This window comes from Suillus paluster (assembly GCF_016628075.1).
Source record: "Suillus paluster strain FC165 chromosome Unknown EDB91scaffold_55, whole genome shotgun sequence".
NCBI lineage: Eukaryota > Fungi > Basidiomycota > Agaricomycetes > Boletales > Suillaceae > Suillus > Suillus paluster.
Genome location: NW_024537615.1, coordinates 74130 through 95969, shown reverse-complemented (window position 1 = coordinate 95969; position 21840 = coordinate 74130). Strand labels below are relative to the sequence as shown.

Here is a 21840-nt window from a genome sequence, read left to right as displayed (position 1 = left end):
AAGAATGCAAGGAATTAGATACATAATCCAAACTCAGATAGCAAGCATCACGGAAGATTGTTCTCCTTCTTGAACCACTACACGCAGAGAAAGAACAATTAGCCACACATAAAAGAAACAGCGGCCGACACCTACCTCCACCATTCTTCTCACACCCTCCTCCAGCCCAACCTCAGGCTCATATCCAAGCACACGCCTTGCTTTCTCGATATTGTGATATCTCGTAGCACAGCTATACCCCACCCTGTATCGCGTGAACCCAGCCTCTTTCCCAATTAAGGACGCCCAGCACTCCGAAAGGAAGCCCAACACCATCCCAAAGCCCCTTGGTATCACCCACGTAGGCCTCTGGGCGCGCGCCGATACGCCCGAGGGGGACTTCGACAAGGGCGGATCGAGAGCAAGCCATATAACGCGCATGAAATCCCAGAAGTACACTGGCTCGCCGTTAGTGATGAAGAAGGCCTGCCCTGCGACCTGTAGTGGCGAACTCTCTGCGAACTCGATCGCATTGTCGGAGAACTGGTCGAACCGGGAGCGTATGATAGGGTGTGCGGGAGTGTGCGGGTCGCGTGGGGCGTTGAAGGCTGCCTCCATTTCGACGGCGTTAGGCGGAAGCGTGACGTATGGTCCCAAGGGGCGTGCTTCGCATGTCGGGATTCGCTTTGCGGCGATTGTTGCGCTCACAGGCTGGAGGGCGCGGTCAAGGTGAAGCGTGGCTTTGAGGGTGTCGGCGGTGAGGGTCTCTTGTGAAGATGTAGGAAGTGAGGGAGAGGAAAGCTTGTCGGCAGCGATGAGATGTGCATGGGCAAGATTACCGACGTAGGTGTAGTCGAAGAGGTTATTGTTGTCTCCGACTTGGAAGTGGGTTTGTCCACGTTGGTAGGCTTGGTAGAGGCCCACCATCATTTGGCGGTCACCCTCGCTGGAGGGATCGCGTTGTATCAAAATTTATGGTACGATATGAGGAAACAACATACCCAAATATGCCCGCAGGCCGCAAAGCAACAGTCAGTAGGCCACCCTTGCCATTGGCCTCAAGAATGATTTTCTCTCCTTGTGCTTTCGAGTCATTATATGCATCGAATGGCTTCTCCGGAAACGGAGCACGTTCGTCGAGGTTTACGACGTCGCCACCATCAAAAACGACACCTGCACTGCTCGTGTAGACCAACTTTTGCACGCCAGCAGCCTGGGCTGCGCTGATGACAGCTTTGCAGCCATCGACATTGACTTTATAATATATGCTTGGATCTTTGGCACCGTGTGGCGGTGAGGCGGTGTGAATTATGCAAGTTGTACCGGTCTGCGAGACGTGAGGCACACCACAGAGAATTTCAAAAGCATGTTAGCACTTGTTGACCACAAAAAATTGGAAAAGTAGCGTGCACCTTTGTCAAGACATCAAGAAGTTGAGACTCGTCAGTGATATCACCCGAATAGAAGTCAACATCATGATGTCGCTGAACAATGTCAAACACGCAGGCGATGTCACCACGAGCAAGAAGGTGCTCGACGATGTGACGGCCAACAAAGCCGCTACCGCCAATGACAAGGTAAACTTCTTTTTGCTCTGACATGAAGAATAGAAAGTAAGAAGAGAGGAGCTCGGAGCTGTCGCTGCTTGTCAACGTTCAGCTTAGTGACCAAAATACTTAAAAGCGTAGTCACCTGTAACATACACGGTCCGACCGACGGACCTGTCACGTGTCTCATGGACTTACGCGACCACGTGCTGTGGACTCAGTCGAGTCCTTCCACCTGTTTAATGTTTGTCCGGTTTACAGTTTCGGCGTTGCCTCTAGCCCTACGTTTTCCAAGCCATCTCTGTTCTGATCGTCGAGGCTGGTGAAGATGTACATCCCAGACACATCCCGCAAGTACACTCCTGAGGAAAAACAACAGCTACTCCAGAATCTCGACATTGAAGGTGCATTTCACTGGTTTCGCCTCATCTAACTTTACTTCACTGAATTTTCTGCATTGATTTCTATGCTGCACAGTCGAACACCGTGTTCGTCAGCTTGAGGAATGGCTCGCAGACGCGCTCACAAATTTTCGGCTTCACCAAGAAGGGCTCATCTCCCGAATTCCCAAACTCGTGCGCGGCGTGACCATGAGCGAGTTTGCTGATACCTATAATGGCGATATTCAAGCGTGTCTTCGTGGTCTCGTGGGCGGTGCTCCGCCAAACCTTGAGATCGACCGTGAGACTCGCAAGCGCAAGTGGGAGGAGGCCAGTGAGGGCGAGCGCGCCGTTAAGAATGGTACGTGGTTAATTTGGCACTAGTCTTTTCATTGACATGTTTCTCGTTCAGCGAGGATGATGCATGCCACTCCCAAGAAGAAGCTTCCACCTGCTAACACGGGAACTGCACAACGCGTTCGCACATTCTCTGCCGCAGTCCCGCGTACTCCTGGACAACTCCGCACGACCTTCCGCTTCCCCTCCGTCAGTCCGCAGAAACCGTCTTCCCTCAGAACTCCCTCTAAATTACCTCTCCCCTCCCCCTCCAAAGCTCCACCTTCGCCTGGCAAACCTATGCCCTCACATGCCAAGCAACCATCTCAGGCAAAACGCCCGCCCACCAGGGCAACCTTCGCCCCAACCTTGCCTGTTAAGACGCCCGCTTATCCTACGCTCCGTGCACCCCGGCGCGATGAGAGCATGCTTAGCCTAAATGGTTCTCCGCTAGCTAACCCTTATAAGCTCGGTTTGGAGTGGTTTGCTACTGAAGAGGAAGACGGTATCGATGCCATGGACGTGAAAACCAAAGGCAAAGGAAAGGAGACACGAGTAGATACGCAAGGCGAAGGCAAGACTCTAAGACGCGTAAACAGTATAGTTATCCGGCGTGATCCATCCGTCTCGCTCGTCCCTTCTTCCTCCAGCCAGACCACCTCCCAAACTCACTCACGGGCCAACTCTCAAACTCAAAACCATTACCGCACACACTCACGTACCAATTCACGCACGGCAGCTCTCGTCCAGGAGCCGACGCCCAAAATCGCTACACCTTCCCTCCTGCCTTCCAGCTCGCTCTCGTCCCTCCCTTCTTCATCCTCTGCCCGCGCGGTCGTCGCGATCTCAACCTCCGATGGACACGTCCTCGAGTTCGACCCACTACAAACATCACCCAGCGCACTCGATGCACTCGTAGGTATCACCAACAGCGCGAAGAAGCAAGCACGTGAGGAGATGGGGCGCTTGGTGCAGGCTGCGGTGAGTAAGTGGAGTATCGCGTAGCAGGCGCCGTGCGGGCCCGCGTCAGGCGTGCCACAATTCGCGACGCCATATAGTACCTTGTAATAGATTTCGATTCGACATTCATCTCGCTAACGCACCTGCTGAATTCTCGTGTTCTAGTTATTTATTCCGCATACGAGCCTCGATGTAAAGATGTAGCGCTAGCATATAAAATTATGGACACCGTTCGCATCGAGGCAAAAATCGTCATTGCTATTTATTTTTGAAGGCTTGAAGGCTAGGGAGTACTTTGTAGAGGTTTGTGTCGCTCTGACAGCTTTGACATTGATTCTTGGCTCTTGCCGTACTAGGCTCGTGACCAGCCTGGCGCACATATGCTACCACGAACAAGTCGAGTGACTACGTCAACCTCTGAATATCTCAAAGACGTAGTCCAGACTGGTTACGAGTCTACTCTTGCTGCTGTCATTTGATCACAAGCATCGGTACTTCTTCTCGCTTGCCGCCATGCATGGCTTTATCCACATGCTCTTCCCGATTCATGTGCTGTGATTACACACTAATGAACCCAGATAAACTGATGGGCCGTGGCGATGCTAATAGTAGCAGCGGCACTAACCAAGCACCGCTGATGTGACGTAGCTGAATAATGTGTTGCATTGAAGTTACGCCTTCTGAAATTCTAGTATATGATGCCATGTTATTTATTGTATTTTTGATCAAGATCTGATGTGGCATCGTTCAGCACCGTACTGACGACACCCTCTAGCCCAAGATCTCTGCCAGGTGGTAGGTCTCCCCTAGGCAGGCCATATGCTTGGGTGAAGCCAGAGTAATTTCTTGATCCGAGGCCGAACTCTGAAGGGCTGCTCAATTCTAAAAGTTCGAGTTCACTGGATTCAAGCACCGCTAAGCGTCACCAAACCTTGTCCTAAACGGGACTTGTACCTAAACCTTACGGCGCGCAGCGCCAACACTTGGTATATACAAGCAGTCTTAAAGCACATCCCAAACCTCACTAAACCTCGTCATTTACATTTCTAACCCTCGTCAGGTCTAACCCTAACATTCCTGAACCTTTTCCTAACCATTTTCATAGAGTACATCATATGTAGTATGTTCGTGAATATAATATAATCATTTCTCACTCAAAAATGGGCACTTGATTGTACATTGCTGGCTGAGATAAGGGTCAGCTCTGCTGAGGGTTAGGAATGACGAGGTTTAGGAGTCTTGCTGAGGTTTAGGATATACTTTCAGACTGCTTGCAGATAATTTACTACACCAAGTGTTGGCACTACGCGCCGTAAGGTTTAGGTACAAGTCCTGTTTAGGACAAGGTTTGGCGACGCTTAGCGGTGCTCGGATCCCAAGTGAACGCGAACTTTTAGAATTGAGCAGCCCTTGACCTTGTAAACCTGTAGACCTGACAAGCAAACCATCATCCCTGCGCCGCTACCGAATCTTAAATAATGCTCCGCGGTCGAAATTCAAGTGGCCAATTAACATCTTATGGGGAACCTTCGGAATCACTCCACGGGCCTATCCGAGTCATATAGTACTCAATGTACCCCTTCGGAACTCTAAAGCATGTGGACGAGACCCTCACCATGTGCCACAAGACCGAAACCTTGATATTGTATAATTTCGCGGGTAACGACGAATATCGTCCAGTATTCAATAGTTACGATCTTCCCCCTCATCGTACGTTATTTTTTGATTACCTACTCTCTTTCAGCTGATCCGAGGACCGGCACAACGCGCGACAATATCATACACTGGTTCACGCATACTATCCTGATTCAGTCTTGTATGGGCACCGGCAGAGCTGATTTTAGGCCTTCGGCGTCCGTGGACTTCTCATCGATGGGCCTTGAAAATTTGCCGGGACTCTGGACGGTCAGAACAAAGCGTGATATTTCGTGCAATGGACAGCGACCGAAGATCGTGAGGAGCCCCTACCGGGCATTGACGTGAGGTTCTACGAAAACGGGTTTACCTGAATAGCCCCGCGTCTATACGCATGACAAACGATTGAACTCAAGTATAATTATGTCACGCGGGAGCTGCTGCCCGAGCTACCCAGAACAGCCCAGGACCCACATGAACATAGGCACCTCGCGCCCGGGTCAGTAGTACTGACCCGGGCGCGACATCAATGTTTGGACCCGTCGAAAAACTATCGTTTTACGATCCCTGACATTCCCTCTTTGGTATAGTCTCAGGTGAACTGAATTGATTTCTAACACTTAAACTGCGCGAAATTTCAGCCGCTTTTGCTGATGTACTATCCCTTCCGGTACAATCGGCACCCCACAGAAGTCGGCAGGTCACACAGAAAACGTGATACTTTCGTTACAATTGGTCACCAGCAGTCACATTCTGTCACACGAAACCCTGCGAAAAAGCGTGACTGCCGACTTCTGTGGGGTGCCGATGGCACCGGAAGGGCTAGTAACGAGCTCCCATAACCCCAGGGTGACGATATCCCCATGATCACCATCGAGATTAGGCACGATAATTGAAATTCGACTTTCTTGTTCCAAATACTTCCGCATATTTTCATTAGGTCAGCTCTAGGAGAATACGCGGTTCTGAGGGACTTCAATTTGATTTCCCAAAATTATATCGGTGTAGACAGTACGTACAATGTGTGCGATATGCTATGTATTCGTTAGTCCGTGATATAACACATGTCCTCTGGGTCTAAGCTCAAGATGCAGGGACTGATCTAGTAGATCCGCGGTGCATTGCTTCAAGACTCCAGCATGAACAGCAATATAATACAACTTGGGTGGGGGGCGATAGCGAGCAAAGCGAGTGCAGTAGATAGCGATCATTAGTACAACGATATTGATAAGCATGCAGCCGGCGAATCAGACTCAGCATCATGACAAACTTGCCTTGTCATATGCAGGCTGTTCACTACAATGAGAACGAATGGAGGCCTGTCATAGATCAATAAGTAAAGGGACAACGTCAACATCATATAGGAACAAACCAAGTCTTCGCCATCTGCATATGATTTGCTTGCGTCCTCAATTTCACTACCCCTGCTGTCCCCCCTATGTGATGAAAAGTTCAATGACTGTTGTGTCTGATGATGTGATAGCTTCATGTCAGTACCGAATGCTTGGGCTCGAGGTGTGTGGCTCACTGCCTTTGTGCTCAATGGCATGCGGAAGCGGATGGCACTTGGCAAACCATCGTTTTGTGAATCGTGGTGGTCGGAGAATGTCTCTTCTTCATTGAGACCTACGCCGCCTTTAACTTCTCGGGCATTTAACCTGGGAACAAATGGGAGTGTCTGATGAACCGCCAGGTGAATGACTTACAGTCCCAAGATAGTATTGACACAGACTATGTTCTGCCATGAGCTTGTGCACGCAGTGAGTGGGTAACAAAAACTCACTCCTGCATGTTACCATCTGGACCGCTATCCAGTATGGTTTTCCTGGTGAGGAAACAAACTATATCGATGAGTTATGAGGGGCTGCTTCCTGAGTATACACCTACTGTGCCAAAGTAGGCTAGCTGAGTGACGCTGACCAATGGAAACATGGTTAGGTTGCAGAAACCGACATAAAATTGACCTACGCGAGTGCCAGGCCACGGCCAGTAAATAGCACAACAACATTGTCCAGCACTCCCTCAGGCCTGTTTCAAAACAATGCGTCAGCAGTTACTTGAATCCCACGATACGGAACACTGACACGAGCATGTCTGGATAACGTGCTGGACGCAACGACCAACACATCGCAACGAAAATGATAATATTTGCGACTGCCGCGAAGCCTTGGCTGATACCGGCGACAGCCTGTAATTCTTGGTGAGCATTTCTCCGGTGCCTGGAAACTGAAACACCAACTCCCACAAGAGGCAAAGTTAGTGCAGATAGTTGCCTTTGCTGGAAGCTGAAAATTGAATTCGCATCAGTGGCGGTATCTAAGACCAATCTGTGTCCGCTTACATTTGCCCTACTGAAGCTGCACTGCCATCAATAGGATTCCATTGAATATCAAATATACTGACTCAGGCCGAAAACTGTAATAAAATACATGTCAAACAAAGTTTATACATGCGAACAAGGATACTGACCAAAGGCGACGAAGGCAAAAAATAACTGTAATAGGGTTAGTGGAACTGACTGAGCATGGATAATAAATACATACCACTGCCGTAGTGACGAATCTTGACGTGGTACTTGCAGGACCACCACAAACTATTGAGCGAATGATGAGACAACAGAATACACAACTTGAAGACTGGGCTCACCGGTGTAAAGTCGACCAACAAAGAATCTAAGGGAGAGTAAGAGATGCCAAACGTTCTATTATCAATGACCTTACAACTGTGCGATCAAAGTGAGAATGACCTAAAGTGTTGTTGTGAGCTACCTCGAGAGCGACCTCTGAGTGTAGACTCACCGAAAGAACATCTTGTATCTTTGTATGTCAGACAATGAGAAAGCAACATAAGGTTTTGTGCAAAGTTGACTTACGCAGAAAGCTCTGGAGAACACAGTTACACATCACATACATACATTCCACGAACTTGACACTTACGGCGTGGCATCTAGGACCTCGATGTTCACGTCGAACATCGTTATCAGGTAGTGATATAATCTGTTCATATGCGTCAAAAATTGAAGTAAATGGGCACACTTCTCCTACAGGTAAGATACTATAGATCTAGGTTAGGCAAACAGAAAACACGTATAGAGATGATCGCACCTAGGGCAGTTGAAGCCGTATCTAGGACACTGAATATAGGTGAGGTGCAGCTCAAGTCCAAAGTTGGAATACATTACAATAGTGCCCCAACCTGAGACGGAGTGGGGATGTCAAACACACACTTGACGGATAGGAGATGACAGCATACCAAGACTCTTGTCCACGTATAATCATTGGAGTATCGAGAATGATAAATGTAGCTCTCTGCAACAATTAGACAACATGAAACAGGTTTAGTGAGAGACCATGAAAATGCTCACGAAAGAACGTCAAGCCGTATAAAAATGTTGCAAACGCGAAGCCCATGAAAAGAACAATGAGATTCTCTACTTCAGCAGGAGATGGGGAGTTGGGGTCACTCATCATGCGTAGTGAAGCGCAGATTGAGAAGGGAAGGATGAAGAAATATACATGGAGGAGATGATGAAAACCATCTCAAGTTTAATTCTTTCGCATAACTAGCACGTGTATTAAGCATATGTATGTAAACGATCGACGGAGATGCCCATGTCCAATAGAAACCAGGGTTCAATTTCTTATGTAAGCACGTCGCGGGTTAATGATACCGTGATCGGAAGCCACTGCAGTGCAATCTGAGTTCAAGTAAGTTTATATTATGTAAAAACATTTAACCGTAGTACTTTGAGTCCCGTGACCCGGGTTCCTCTCTCAATGGACCTGGAAGGAACACTGGGACTGGTACTCAACTTTGGAAAGACCAACTTAACCTAGTTGCCTACCACGACAGGGCGACTCGCAAAGTCCAGGCCTGCTGTTGTGGCTTGAGGCGGAAACTTCGATCCGCCGGTTTCGTTTATAAGAACCGATATCACTATCCTTTTCCGAACAACGTACGTTCATAGAGCGCAAAATAATCCTCCATATACCTTGACGGGAGACAAGGCCTGCGGTTCATTCAAGAAAGTCTTGTCGTTTTTGCCGCATCTGGGACTGGATCATCACCAGTACTTGCTCCCGCGATGATGATGACCCGGGTCTAGGACCTTGGGAATACCATCACACAGTTGCTATGCGTAGTCGAAAATTCTTGCGCAAAGAACGATGCAAACGGACTCAACAGGGTCTCAAAACAGGAATGCCTCCGACCTGCACAGTAAGGTTGCATTATCCCGCGATCATGATGCTCAGGCAGCTTTTGCAATATTTCATATGAAGGGTTGAATTTCATAGCACTCAACGTTCGGATCCGTATTAGCAAATCACTTTGCTTCTGTGGGTTCTGTACAGAACCCACAGAGTCTCGCAGAGTTCCACAGTGCAAAGTGTTTTGCTGATGCCAACCCCCGAGCATGCGCCGAATTCTGGAAACCGATTTAAAATATGAGTACCAACATTTGTGCTTGGGATGCTGCACACTTTATTACTGACGCCGGGGGGGATTTCAGGCCTCAGGCTCGGCTTGAGTGAAACTCCGTGTCGGACTCGGAACGCCTTCAAAATCACGACATATCTGCGCAACTGTAAGGCCTAAGCACTTCTAACTTCTAAGCGTTCACCGGGATACCTGAGCTAGCTATATACGGTCTTCCTTGTGTGCGCGACCATCGAACTCATTTATACACGCTTTTACTTTCACGTCTCGTTTTTCTTACTTAGCACGGAAGAAGCCTTACCCCAAACCCCAAGTGGATAGTAGGCGTAAGTATCTGCCTCATAAGAACCCTGGACTTAGGTATATGATTATAATTTTAATTTATAAATCAGTGACTCGCGGGCTCGGGAAGCCTATCTACTCTGGGTATGAGTCAAAATGGAGTGCAGTGATGGATGTAGAATCTGGTCGCACCCGATGATCACGGTCCTCTGCAGCTTCGCAGGAGTGGATAAGTCTGTAGTCATCAGTGCTTGGTGTATTTGTGACTATAGTCACAGTTGTAGGCACACTCAGAGTGGATTTACAACGTGATCGCGATGCTCGGCGAGGCAGTGGGTCAAGTTGGATACTCGAATGTTGCACAAGTGTGGCACGAAGTCTATGAGCACCAGATTTCTTGAGAAAGTGTGTTCAACGTTTCTTTGTTCACTCAGGCAAGAACCACACTGATTTCTATTCGCGTTGGACGGTATCCCTCCCGGGCGGTGAATGACGTGCGAATTTGCGAATGTCAAGTTAGAGACACGAATTCAAATGCCACGTCACTGTCCTGTCTGAGTCAGGACCACTCAACGGGGCCAATCAGATTTACTGTGATTCTCGCAATGCCACTTGGGTTGTGCAGGCATTATGGCACCATGACTGTCATTGACCGTGCCTAATCCAGAACAATGATCCACAGCCTACCTTGTGACCACAATGAACGTGCACTACTAATACTCACCAGGATTCCACTCGACCCTTCCTGCTGCGTCACAAAGTCCAACTCTATAGAAAAGCCATAGTAAGTATACTACCTTTGCCCTGCATTTCTCTAGCTGAGCTACTTACAGCTAAGTTACAGGTATACCTCCTCAGGGCAGGCGTGTAAGTAATGCATTACTTATAATGTATCTGCCTCCCAATGTCCCTGACTAGTACTAACGGGTCCTGGATGGCGTCATTTTAAGTTATGATAAGCGTGATTCGAACGGGAATAATTCCACAGTTCACCCACTGGAAGGTTCCTTTCAATTTGACTCAATAATTTGACAATTACGGCAATCGTAGGTGAGTAGTTAGTCGGTCGTTGTATTTGATATCAGCGTTGTTGAAACGTCGATCGGCTCCGATAACTCACGATCCGAGGAGCGCTGAAGGCCAGGGGTGACAACTCCCGCGAGCATATCGCTTTTCGAATGTGCCCTCGCGATCTGACAGGGGGTCGTGTACGTCTCGCATTTTTCACCAGGTGTGGTACCCAGACCTGCGTGTCAGGTTGTCCTGGATCTCGAAAAGAAACCGTAGGTGGCCGAACGAGATAGAGCTGCCTGTATTGCTCTCAAGAGGGAGGAACATGATGAACACGACGGATTACCCTTGTCGGGGAACTTCGTTTGTGAGATTACAGCGACCAAAACTTGCAGTATTTGACTTATTAAATCGCACTCAACAGCGTATCCCATTAATATTTATTATGAACGCCCTCCTCAGCCTCCCCTTGACATTTTAATCATACCAACGGTGTGTCAACCAACTCGTGCTGTGGTTAATTTCTATTTTCGCAGACGTCGAGGATTACACTTCTGGAACACCTGAAGGGCGGAAGCTAAGCGGGACACGTACGTTCTGGACACATTACGAACATACATGATGCATGATACTACGGTAGGTCTGACCGCTCATGGCTAAATTACGGGTCATGGCAGGTCATGGCCCATCCCCGCTCAGCTTGGCCCCAAACTGGGAGCCGAGAAAAATATTCCGGGAGTCAGAAGTAGCCGCGCGCGACGAGATCCAGTTGCTACAGGAGTTGTCTACTTATATACCAGGAGTAATTTTTATTGGGTCCTCCTCGGCTGTCGCTCGGGGCAACCTCTTGGCTAGCTCAACTCATCCTTCGCGGTCTTGCGCAATTGCGAGGTGACTTAAGTGAGACCAATTGGTGAAGATACCATACAAGTAGCGTACCATCGGACAGCACGGATACCCTAGATCGACCGTAATACGCTTTCGCGGCTTAAAGAAACCATTGAAGATTTGAGTTAGGCGCCTGCACCGGCTAATTAGCGACGGACTTACTTGACTATAAAACTCCGTCGGTTACGCTCGGCTACGTGGACTGCAAGTTGCCTTCAAAGCCCTTGGCTTGGATTCATTTGCAACATTGATGACCGTCCTTGCAAGCTCTGCGTCCTCCAAGTCTATACGTCTTTTACCACGTCTCAGACTACCGGAATCACGCAACGCAGACTCGCGCTTTTGGCAGTTTGCAAATAATCCCGGTGGATATATTGGGTCGGTCACGCAAGCCAGCGGAAGTACTGACAGGACATATCAGATTGATAGCCCCAATCTAGCGCTTAAGTACCCCACACGGATCCAATCTCCATCCTTAACATCTATTGGCTTGCGCCAGAACCACCCGCGAACCCAATTTTCACGACTACAGACCTCAAGACCGTTCTCCAGCAGTTCACGTACAAGATCCAACTTTGCGTTCTCGCTATTTGAAAGTGATCCTGCCATGGCTTCGTTGACGCCGCCACAGTCTCCTCCTAAGTGGAACCACACCCCGGAAGAAGTCCTGAGTATCACCAAGCAGGCCCTTGCTCAGAACAAGGCGGTCAGTGACAAAGTCGCGGCTCTCCCGGAGGCTGAATGCACCTTCGAATCAGTAAGTGAACTGTCGTGTGTGCATTGTCGGACTGATCATCTTTGATTTAACTCGCAGGTTTTTGTGAGTGATGCCTCCGATCAGTTGTCATCGCATACTCAAACAAGCTTCCGACTACCTTAGTTACCGCTTGCTAACGCAGAGGCGGAAGCCCTGATCATTTGCGAGCCTCTTTCATTCTACCAGAACGTCTCCACCTCCAAAGAGCTCAGAGATGCTTCCAATCAAGCGGAGGTTCTTCAGCGTGATTTTGACGTCGAGGAGTCCATGCGTCCTGACGTATTCAGAGCCAAGGCCGCCGCGGAGAAAAATCTGCGCGAATCTGGTGCATGGGAGAAACTGAGCGACGAACAGCGGAGGCTTGTGGAGAAGATGGTGTTGGATGGTAAGAGAGCCGGTCTCGCGCTCCCTGAGAAGGAGCGCGAGGAGCTGATGAAGTTGAAGAAAGAGCTCTCGCAAGCTTGCTTGGATTTCAGCGTAGGGATCATTCCTTTAGTGTTCAGGCGTGATGCTAATATCGTCTGTAGAAAAACTTCAATGAAGAGGATGTGAGAATGATCGTCTACTTTGATTCATGGCATTGACAACCCAAACATACACAGGGTCGCATCTCGTTCACTCTCGAAGAACTGGATGGTGTCCCAGCTGATGTCATCTCGGGTTACACTAAGCGCACTGAGGGCTCGAAGGAAGTCTATGATGTCACTTTCAAGACGCCAGATATCTTCCCAATCGTATGTGACATCATGAAGAGCTTCCGTCGATTCACCTGAGGATTATTGCAGTTCAAATCCGCGCACAATCCAGCCACGCGACGCAGGGCTCAAGAAGGATATGATGACCGACTAAAACAAAATGTGCCTTTACTTGAGAAGGCGCTTGACCTGCGCCGGCGCATCGCCGCGATGCTTGGCTATGAGACCTGGGCTGACTACATTACGGAAGTGAAGATGGTCAAGTCTGGTAAGAACGCCGAGGAAGTGAGTGGTTTCCGAATTTCCAATTGCTCCTATCAATCCAACATACATGCACCCTAGTTCCTTGATGACCTTGAGGGGAAGCTGCGCCCTGTCGGAGAAAAAGAGCGTAAGATCCTCCTTCAGCTCAAGAAAGAGGATCACGAGGAGCGCGGTCTTCCGTTCGATGGCGAGTTCTACATCTGGGACTACAGGTAAGGCACCACGTGGATCGGTACCATCGGTCCTCGCTCATTTCATGACAGGTACTATGACCGCGTCTATGTCGAGAAGACACTCAACCTCGACGAATCCCTCGTGAAGGAATATTTCCCGGTCTCCGTCGTTGTTCCCACGATCTTGAAAATATACCAGGACCTGCTTGGAGTCAAGTTCATTGAGATCAAGGACGACGCCAAAGATGTCTGGCATCCAGGTGAGTAGCACTGGCTGTGTCGAAATTTTTTTCAGCGGTCTGACTTTTTGCTCTAGAAGTGCAACAATTTGCGGTGTGGGAGAAGGATGCCAAAGACGGATCTGCATTTGTAGGATATTGCTATCTTGACCTATTCCCCCGCGGTAAGGACGCGAAGCTCATTTGTATTTGTCCTTGCTAAACTTTGTCCTATTGGCAGCTGCAAAGTACTCTCACGCAGCTGTGTGGGGCCTTCTCCCGGGCTATGAACTGCCATCGGGCGGACGTCACTACCCTCTGACAGCAATGGTGGCGAATCTCGCAAAGCCAACTCCCGACCGGCCCGCTCTAATGCGACACGACGACGTAACGACGTTTTTCCATGAGATGGGCCATGTCTTCCATGGATTGCTGAGCCGAACGAAGTACGCGCGATTCCACGGTACATCTGTGGCGAGAGATTTCGTTGAGGCCCCTTCGCAAATGCTTGAAAACTGGTGCGCGTTCTATGCAGCCCCGGCGTGAGGAGTGCTGACGGCATAGAGTAGGTGCTGGGAGCCCAAAGTGCTCCAGCGAATGTCAAGCCATTACAAGACACAGGAACCGCTGTCGCCGGAATTGATAGATAAGATGATAAAGAGGTGTGTTTCATCTTAAGTTTTCGAGAATGAAGCATGACATGTGTTGCAGCCGCTACGTAAACGTTGGGCTATTTTACCTTCGGCAACTGTTCTTCGCCAAGTTTGACCTCAAAGTGCACGTGGATAAAGGTTAGATGGGGCTGTTATTTTTTTCGACCGCAGGGCTCACGGGCTATTATACAGAGGCGGCAGATTACACCAAACTCTGGAATGACCTGCGTGAGTCGATCTCGCTAGTAAAAGGGGGTAAAGCCCAGCCTGGACAAGGCACTTTCGGACACATCGTCGGTGGCTATGACGCAGGGTACTACGGGTGAGTCATGCAACCATAGGATTCTGATGGGCCACCGGCTGAAACTGACGTCTCGGACAATCGCGATAATCAGGTACACGTACTCGCTGGTGTTTGCCGCGGACATGTATGCGACAGTTTTCAAGAAGGATCCGTTGAACCCTGCTTTTGGCAAGCTTTACAGGGACAAGATTCTCCTTGTGGGAGGTAGCCGGGATGAAACGGTGTCCCTTGAGGTGCGTCGCATTTTCACAATTCAATCTGAGGATGATGGCTCATGTAATGGTGCAGGATTTCCTGGGTCGACCGCCAAACTCGGAGGCCTTCTTGCAGGAGATGTTCGGGAAAGCTCCTTCTGCGAGCCTGTGAGAAAAGAGAAAAGCAGAGAGACGTATACATTCAGGATTCAGTACCTAGTAGTCATGTGACAGTCATAGCAGAAGGAATTGCATGTGTATTTATGGGGTTCAGGAAGCCACGTGCACAGGATTTACCCATTCAAGAAACTCCCCTTGCACTGCCCACCAGGTTCTGATATCGAACAATAGGACGACTGTGCAAGCGACCAACACGGAAACTCTAGCAGCAGACACAGAAACTCGGGGGTATAGCAAATCTTTGGATCTAACTTGTTGACGTTCTCGAGCGGACGAGACTACTAGGGCAAGAACTATGATGAACGGGGGAAAAGAAGCGAAAGTGAGTAATCATCGTGTCCGCCAAGACGCTGTAATACTCTTGTGCGTTTCATTGTTCCTCACGATTAAACTTCTCGCCTTTTCCAGCCATCAGTCTCGAACGACGCAGCCACCAATATCAGGAACCTTTCGACTCAGGTAAGCGCCACCCTTTGTTTCGACCCATTTCAATCGCTATTTCCTGTATCTCTACTGCAACGGTCATGTCTGCCACTGCTGAGCCTGGCGTGCGTCCAAGACATCGCAGCTGGCTAGCGTGGCACGGTTCGCAGAAGGACGCTGCAAAGGACATACCCAGACCAACCCTTCTCTTGGACACAGGGTTGACGTCCCCAATAGAGGGACTCGAGCAGACCTTCCATTCTGCAGACCCAGGTGCGAGCGATCCGCGCTGTGAGCCAAGCTCAAAGACCTCACGGCCTAGCACACCGAAACGCAGCTCTATTTCTTCCTTCTCTCACCTCCTTTCTTTGCACTCATCTCCTCATTCCTCTGTTTCTCATCTACAGCAGTATGAGCAGAGTTTACCAAACAATGCTGCATCATCGTCCTCTGCTACATTGTCGTCCTCGACCGCCACCGTGAAATCACCTGAACTGATCACTCGCACCTCCGGATCCTTCGGCAAGATATCTTTTAACTCCATGATAGGGGGTCTTTCCGCACTGTCTCTGACTCGCACGAACACGTCAACGAACGACGACAAAGACAAGGAAACTCGCGGACGCACCGCAAACAAACGGAAGGCTCGCTCCTCGTCTTTTGTACTTCCGTCTTATACAAAAGATAAAGATAAGGATAAGGACACAGCATCTGTAGCTTCCAAGGAATCCATCCGTGCTCGCTCGTCATCTCCCTTCAGTCTTCGCCGTTTCCGTCCCCGCGATCGTGATGCATCTCCTACTCCTCTTCCCCTCGAGGAATCGGACTGCGACTCTGTCACTTCACGACGTACACTTGCTGTCCGACCCCGCAATGCTTTCACAGATGATCCGGATTCAGGTTCAGAGTACGCTGGGGAAGAAACGGAGGATGACGATGATGATTGGAGCGATGACACCGCGGGCATGTTTGATATCGTCACCGAGAGGAACACAGAGCAGAATGCGCTTATTGCCGCCCATGAGATTCCAACAGGAGAGCTAGACCCTGACGACGTCGCTATGGATCCCGATCCATTGGGTGAAGGTGTCAATGTTGTTGTGCCACCCGAACCCTATTTTCCATCTACTCTGAACCGGACGAGTTTCACCTCGATTAAAGGCAAGCGTGGGGGTGCTAAGCGAAGGAAGTCTCGGCATCATGACACTCTTCCTCTGAAGACCTCTCGTCCACTATTCCAGCGTGATCGGTGCACGATCACTATGACTCAGGGCGAGCCAGAGGCATCAGCAAGACGGAGGCGGATGTACATTGTCGCTAGTGACCTCAGCGAGGAGAGTCGTTATGCTGTTGAGTGGGGTATCGGCACAGTAATTCGAGATGGTGATCATTTGTGAGTCTTCTCACCCCTCTCGTAGTACACTGTCCAATTGACGGTGCAGGCTCATCGTTACGGTCGTCGAAAACGAGGCCAAAGGTAATGGTATCCTCACTTGTATTCACATTTTGTTCTGATTGACATGCTACAGTTGACCCGCCTATCCCCAACCCAGCGGACCGTACCACCAGACTTCGTTCTCAACAGGAAGTGAGACGACTCTCATCTGCTCATACTGTGAATTAATGAATGCTGGCTCATAGCGTCAAGGCCTTGCCTACATCCTCGTCCGTCAAGCAACATCGCTCTTGCAGCGCACACACTTGAACGTGACTGTCTCCTGCCAAGCATGGCACTCGAAAAACGCGCGCCACATGCTCCTCGACATCGTCGACTACAACGAACCCACAATGCTGATTGTGGGGTCCCGAGGCTTGGGTCAGATCAAGGGGTAAGTGTACACGATGGTCTCATCGCGCCACTGGAACTAATATGTCCCCCTCTTCATAGCATTCTCTTGGGCTCGACATCACACTATCTCATTCAAGTAAGCCTTATCACACCCCGGAAATCATTGTTATAACACTTTATCTGATATCTTAATCATTAGCGTTGTGCCGTCCCGGTCATGGTTGCCCGCCGCCGGCTCAAGCGGCCCCCGAAGCGCTCCGCTCACCTTGCCAAGAACCGCATGCATGTTTCCCTCGCGGAGGCCGGGATCGACAGAGTCGCTCCCAAGGTTGACCAGGACGTCGCGGTCATGCGGGACGAGATGCAGCGTGACGACGATCGGCGGGGCGAGAAGGAGGAGAGAGCTATCGAGGAGGATGGCGAGGGCGAGGAGCCTGGGGAGGAGGGCGAAGGAGATGGCGCGGAGGGCGAGGGGTACTTGGGCACTAAGGTTGCGGGTTGATGAAACACGAGCGTAACGCTCGTTGATCGCCTCGTGCGTCGATTCTTCTGAGTCGCACATGGAAGTTTTCTTTCTTTTCTAATTTTTCCCTTCATCGCACCCCAGATATGAGTGTGTCGCTGAAGCGGTGTTCATACCTGAACGATGAAATTTTGCAGCGAGGTTACAACCCGTCGTGTATAATAACCCTAGACGAATATTTTTTACGAGTTGTAACATTGTAGCATTACAGATCGATTTTACTTATTAGCTGTGGTTTGTCCGTTTTCCTCGCAGGCATGGACGGTGTCATGTAAAATGTAGATCTAGAACGATTACTGTGGCTGAGTAAGGTACGGGTCAGACCCAGTAGTGGGTCACCCGGGGTTTTTCCCGCCAACCACAGCAGCTATTGACTTGCTGTTTTCGCCATCGTATAGAGCATAGTCGAAAGGTCACTGTCCCAAAATTTTGAGCTGAACTATTCAAGGTTTGCATGATGAAATAAGTGTGACCTGCCGACTCCTGTTGGGTGTCGATTGCACCGTACTACTAGATGTCCACTAGAGTTCGCGCATTTTTGGGAAAACATCTATAACTCTACAACACATCCACATAAAAATAGAATTTTTCGACAGATAGATAGCCTGACATCGAAAGTACAAGGCCCGCTGGTCTTTTCTTTCAAAATCGACATGTTGAGTCCACCGGAGACTTACCGCGCAGAAAAGTGCGGTTTTCCCTAGAGTTCGCGCATTTTGTCACACCATGTCACACGTCTGCCGCCATGCCTTTTCACACTCCGCACCGCTTGCACCGCAGCAATTGGTGTTTTTGTGCCGCATTTCGGCACTGCGGAGTTTAGATGCGTGCAGTCTCATTGTAACGCTTTGGATAGATTGTCACGTCTGGGTCGTATTTGATTCATAGCAGATGATTCTGAGAAGCATGTGGCCTCGGAGAAATTTATTTTAGCATTCTATAACCATCATTTCGCATTCCACATTTTTCTGTGGTGATCTGACCTTTGGAGGGAGTCATCTATGCACAAAACCAGCCTTGAACACCCATAACTCGGCCATAGCACGAGATCCACTTTGTTTTTTTTTTTTTTTAAGAAAATACATGGTCATGTGTATTATGTTGGGAGGAACCTATGCGTAACATACATAAGGATTCCGTGCAGACGCGCGAACTCATGGGACTATCTAGTATGCCCTCGCCTCCTTCACAAAAAACTGTATACCTGAATCAAGTGGAACCCTGTCTGACAAGCCCTCCACCAAAAATAATTGCATGAGCTTGTGGGGTTGGTTTGCTAGTTCTGACTGGTCCATTTGACCAAAGTTGAGACCCTCTGGCAAAATATTCACGAACATACACAACACTTCTCTAAAATCACAAAACCTCGATATCATGATAGCCATGATCATTTTCTATCATTCCACGCAGTTTCTCAAATAAAATAGTCTGAAGTAGTGCTGGAAATCAGAAATCAAGGGTAAGTGACCCATTTCCTGTTCAGGCACGGTAGATGGTGAAGGGCTAATTATAGCATCTAGATGTGAGCTCCTAAGCTTTGCATCCGTGGTTTGGGTAGTATCGTCATTTCACTCATGAGGGATGATTTGAAGGTAGTAAACACCATCAACACTCCGTCGAGGACCCAGTATCTCAGCGCGACGTGATGACATGAAATGCATCGTCCTTCCACTTGAAATGACACCAGAATCACCATTAAGTATACAGAAAACTAAACACGATTTGTTGATTATTGGTAAGTATCTTACCATGCAACCACCGAAAAAAAGAAGTTTCATTCATTCATTCACAAGGCATGGAGGAAGTGTTCGTGATCGATACATTATGCCTTCTCCGTTGTCGTAACTAGTGGAGGCTCGATCCGTTCCACGCCTGCCATTTGCATCCTGCCATGGAAATTAGCACAGGTACATCAATCATCATGGACACTCACAGAGTCTCATCCTCGATGTCCGTGTGGTCGGTGACGCGAAGGTACACCATTGGTAAAGCGAAGAGCATGCCAGCAACCGTCAGGCACCACGTCGACAAGAAGATGTTCATGTATCTGAAGCGCTGATCCAGTGGGGTGTTCACAAAATGGAGGGATGATGAACTTACGGGAGACCGACTCCATCAGCACGCCAGACGCCTGCCGCACCCGCAGATTGTATGGACTTGTCTATACGGGTTCTTGATCAGTATCGAACTCGTACTTCTAATTGAAGGTCGATACATACAGAAGCCAGCAAATACGGCCAGCTTGGCAGGGTCGTTTGACATCGCGCCCATCAGCCAGTATGCATATGTCTGCCACATCGAGTCCAGGAAACCATAGAAGATCATGAGCCAAACATGGGCAGGGTAGGTTTTGTCCAAGATGTCGATTTTGTAAGCACCTGTCGCTGCCTCCTCAGCGCGGGTATATGTCCTAAGGAACGCATTGATTATCCATTTGGATTTGTAGTGCAGTAAGAAGACTTACTTCTGGTAGAAGTATGCCCAGACGTGGACAATGAAAACCATGAGGAACACAATGATCCACCCGTAAAATGCGCGGACTCTACGCCGGAGCTTCTTCTGGTCAAGGACAAAGTAACCGATGAAGACGGATCCAAAGATCTGTGATGTCCAGTACATGAAGTTGTTGAGACCCCGTGCACGGATGTTGAATATCGCGCCGTTGTAATCATTGAATTCTGCGTAACTTATCAGCATCCGCAATGATTCCAAGAAGAAATATACGAACGCCACGTGTAGAAGTAATTGCTGGCAAAGAACATAGGAAAGAGGAGCAGAATCCAAGGGTCAGTCTTCAGGGCCACGAACAGGCTGAAAAACTCCGTCTTCCAGGATGGATGGCGGACCTGGTTCACGCGGGTTCCGTCCGTACGAATCATCTTGTCTGGATTCGCCATGAACAGCGGGATAAATACGCCGATGAGGGTCAGAATCAGGAAGCCAACCTAACAAAGTATCAATTTGTGTTGGCAATGATGTATCGGATGACATACGTATGTACCATTGCCAACTGGACATGACAAAATCGGTCAGTTCCGCTGTGAGATGGCAATATTATGCCCTTACCGCTGTTAGCCTGACAGTGGAGGATATGAGCGTCCACGTATTTATTCATAAACGTAATATTTCACCCACCATGCTATTGAAATTGCTTCCAAACGCCACAGCAGACCCCACAACTCCCCCAAGGTTGAAGATGGCCCAAAAGATACCAATAAACATGCCCTTCTGAGCCTCAGTGGGGTATGACAACATCAGCGAGCCCTGCGCGGTCCAAAGGAAAGCTGCACAGACACCGAGGATGGGACCGGCCGCGACAACGAAAGCACCCGCGCCCGGATGAATGTTGACAGCACTGAAGGATGATGTTTGAGCAAAATCGCAGGATCGAATAACAAGGCATCTTACAGGTAGGAGGCAATATACAACGAGTAGCCCCAGGTCCCAAGCATCAGGGTGCGCCGAGGACCAAGCACATTGTTAACGGAACTGGAACATTGGTCACCATAGGCAAAAGCGATGGTGATGACTCTGACTTACCCAGCAAAGAACCCAAAAAACGCAAAAGTGGAGTACAAGCCCGTGTTAGAGTTGGAACCGTCCGTAGTGCTAACTTGGCCTCCACCGCCGAGACCAGTAAGTGCGTTGAACATTCCGGGGCACATGAAACAAACGAATCCCAACATCGACACCTGCGTAATGGGGTGGTAGTAGTATCTCCTCCATCCCGTCGGACGGTCAAAGATTTCTGCGCGCTGAGAACCGGAGTCCTCGCTGCTGCTGCTCCCAAGTTTGTCGACTTCTGCTTGTGCGTCAGACATGGTAGTCAGAAGATGCAACCGGCAACAACGCGGAGCACAAAGTTACACTCTAGTGATTCTTATAACGTAGCGTTATCAAGCGCCCACATATAGTATGGACAACCCATGCGGTCACTCGGCGTATTGAGACCCGTGGGGAAAGTAATTGAAAGAAAGGGCTCGTACTAAAATAAGCAATGCCGGCGAGGGAAAGTCAAATGTAACAAAGGAACTGGGCCCCTTGTTTACACAATGCGCCGTAGGCAAGCTCGTGCGTAGATACGCTTCGAAATGAATTTTATCACGATAATAGACCGTACAGTCGTGAAAACTATCGCAGAGAATACCCAAAGGTTGCACCGGGTCTCTGTGGATATCTTGGGCGCTAGCTGCCAGTGGCACTGCACTAGTA

General features: G+C 49.2%; 6 protein-coding genes across 6 annotated transcripts; 3 read left to right on the top strand and 3 right to left on the bottom strand.

Annotated features, from left to right (window-relative positions):
* Positions 1–47: 47 nt before the first annotated feature.
* EDB91DRAFT_1251521 (C-3 sterol dehydrogenase) lies at positions 48–1580 on the bottom strand (the record flags this gene model as incomplete). The annotated part of the gene is made up of 4 exons (XM_041323392.1): positions 48–77; positions 136–925; positions 981–1306; positions 1356–1580. The coding sequence occupies 4 exons, from the start codon at positions 1578–1580 to the stop codon at positions 48–50; spliced, it is 1371 nt and encodes a 456-aa protein (XP_041174151.1).
* Positions 1581–1776: 196 nt separating this feature from the next.
* Positions 1777–3491, top strand: EDB91DRAFT_1149956 (uncharacterized protein). Its single transcript, XM_041319386.1, has 3 exons — positions 1777–1930; positions 2004–2267; positions 2319–3491. The coding sequence occupies exons 1-3, from the start codon at positions 1855–1857 to the stop codon at positions 3245–3247; spliced, it is 1269 nt and encodes a 422-aa protein (XP_041174150.1). The 5' UTR covers positions 1777–1854; the 3' UTR covers positions 3248–3491.
* Positions 3492–5793: 2302 nt separating this feature from the next.
* On the bottom strand, positions 5794–8411 carry EDB91DRAFT_1149949 (uncharacterized protein). Its single transcript, XM_041319385.1, has 23 exons — positions 8202–8411; positions 8090–8145; positions 8019–8032; positions 7942–7970; positions 7882–7891; positions 7774–7833; positions 7710–7719; positions 7636–7653; positions 7558–7583; positions 7484–7509; positions 7381–7430; positions 7307–7331; positions 7241–7252; positions 7179–7194; positions 7077–7122; positions 6922–7025; positions 6806–6865; positions 6725–6752; positions 6621–6678; positions 6544–6568; positions 6366–6495; positions 6210–6305; positions 5794–6156 (listed from the first exon to the last, which is right to left on the bottom strand). The coding sequence occupies exons 1-23, from the start codon at positions 8305–8307 to the stop codon at positions 6097–6099; spliced, it is 1065 nt and encodes a 354-aa protein (XP_041174149.1). The 5' UTR covers positions 8308–8411; the 3' UTR covers positions 5794–6096.
* A 3207-nt stretch (positions 8412–11618) lies between these two features.
* EDB91DRAFT_1149919 (uncharacterized protein) lies at positions 11619–14990 on the top strand. Its single transcript, XM_041319384.1, has 15 exons — positions 11619–11820; positions 11877–12212; positions 12336–12689; positions 12740–12760; positions 12815–12946; positions 12998–13192; positions 13250–13383; positions 13435–13604; positions 13661–13747; positions 13804–14080; positions 14132–14224; positions 14274–14353; positions 14408–14537; positions 14611–14752; positions 14808–14990. The coding sequence occupies exons 2-15, from the start codon at positions 12063–12065 to the stop codon at positions 14883–14885; spliced, it is 2043 nt and encodes a 680-aa protein (XP_041174148.1). The 5' UTR covers positions 11619–11820; positions 11877–12062; the 3' UTR covers positions 14886–14990.
* A 27-nt stretch (positions 14991–15017) lies between these two features.
* EDB91DRAFT_1149908 (uncharacterized protein) lies at positions 15018–18040 on the top strand. Its single transcript, XM_041319383.1, has 6 exons — positions 15018–16709; positions 16759–16793; positions 16846–16904; positions 16958–17145; positions 17205–17241; positions 17305–18040. Exons 1-6 carry the CDS (start codon positions 15418–15420, stop codon positions 17605–17607), a joined length of 1914 nt encoding a protein of 637 aa, XP_041174147.1. The 5' UTR covers positions 15018–15417; the 3' UTR covers positions 17608–18040.
* Positions 18041–19450: 1410 nt separating this feature from the next.
* Positions 19451–21449, bottom strand: EDB91DRAFT_1084545 (MFS general substrate transporter; the record flags this gene model as incomplete). The annotated part of the gene is made up of 11 exons (XM_041315786.1): positions 19451–19514; positions 19562–19675; positions 19729–19789; positions 19848–20038; positions 20093–20306; positions 20357–20573; positions 20622–20638; positions 20695–20704; positions 20764–20983; positions 21037–21117; positions 21169–21449. The coding sequence occupies 11 exons, from the start codon at positions 21447–21449 to the stop codon at positions 19451–19453; spliced, it is 1470 nt and encodes a 489-aa protein (XP_041174146.1).
* Between the last annotated feature and the right edge of the window lie 391 nt (positions 21450–21840).

Bases quoted from the DNA above. Each gene is read 5' to 3' on its own strand.
- EDB91DRAFT_1149956 (XM_041319386.1), top strand. From the start codon at position 1,855: ATGTACATCCCAGACACATCCCGCAAGTACACTCCTGAGGAAAAACAA. The intron at 1,931-2,003 runs GTGCATTTCACT...TATGCTGCACAG, and splicing joins CCAGAATCTCGACATTGAAG to TCGAACACCGTGTTCGTCAG. The intron at 2,268-2,318 runs GTACGTGGTTAA...TTTCTCGTTCAG, and splicing joins CGAGCGCGCCGTTAAGAATG to CGAGGATGATGCATGCCACT.
- EDB91DRAFT_1149949 (XM_041319385.1), bottom strand. From the start codon at position 8,307: ATGATGAGTGACCCCAACTCCCCATCTCCTGCTGAAGTAGAGAATCTC. The intron at 7,332-7,380 runs GTATGTATTTAT...ACCCTATTACAG, and splicing joins GATTCGTCACTACGGCAGTG to TTATTTTTTGCCTTCGTCGC. The intron at 6,753-6,805 runs GTAGGTCAATTT...TCCATTGGTCAG, and splicing joins GGCCGTGGCCTGGCACTCGC to CGTCACTCAGCTAGCCTACT.
- EDB91DRAFT_1149919 (XM_041319384.1), top strand. From the start codon at position 12,063: ATGGCTTCGTTGACGCCGCCACAGTCTCCTCCTAAGTGGAACCACACC. The intron at 13,605-13,660 runs GTGAGTAGCACT...TTTTTGCTCTAG, and splicing joins CAAAGATGTCTGGCATCCAG to AAGTGCAACAATTTGCGGTG. The intron at 14,753-14,807 runs GTGCGTCGCATT...GTAATGGTGCAG, and splicing joins ATGAAACGGTGTCCCTTGAG to GATTTCCTGGGTCGACCGCC.
- EDB91DRAFT_1149908 (XM_041319383.1), top strand. From the start codon at position 15,418: ATGTCTGCCACTGCTGAGCCTGGCGTGCGTCCAAGACATCGCAGCTGG. The intron at 16,794-16,845 runs GTAATGGTATCC...GACATGCTACAG, and splicing joins CGTCGAAAACGAGGCCAAAG to TTGACCCGCCTATCCCCAAC. The intron at 16,905-16,957 runs GTGAGACGACTC...GCTGGCTCATAG, and splicing joins GACTTCGTTCTCAACAGGAA to CGTCAAGGCCTTGCCTACAT.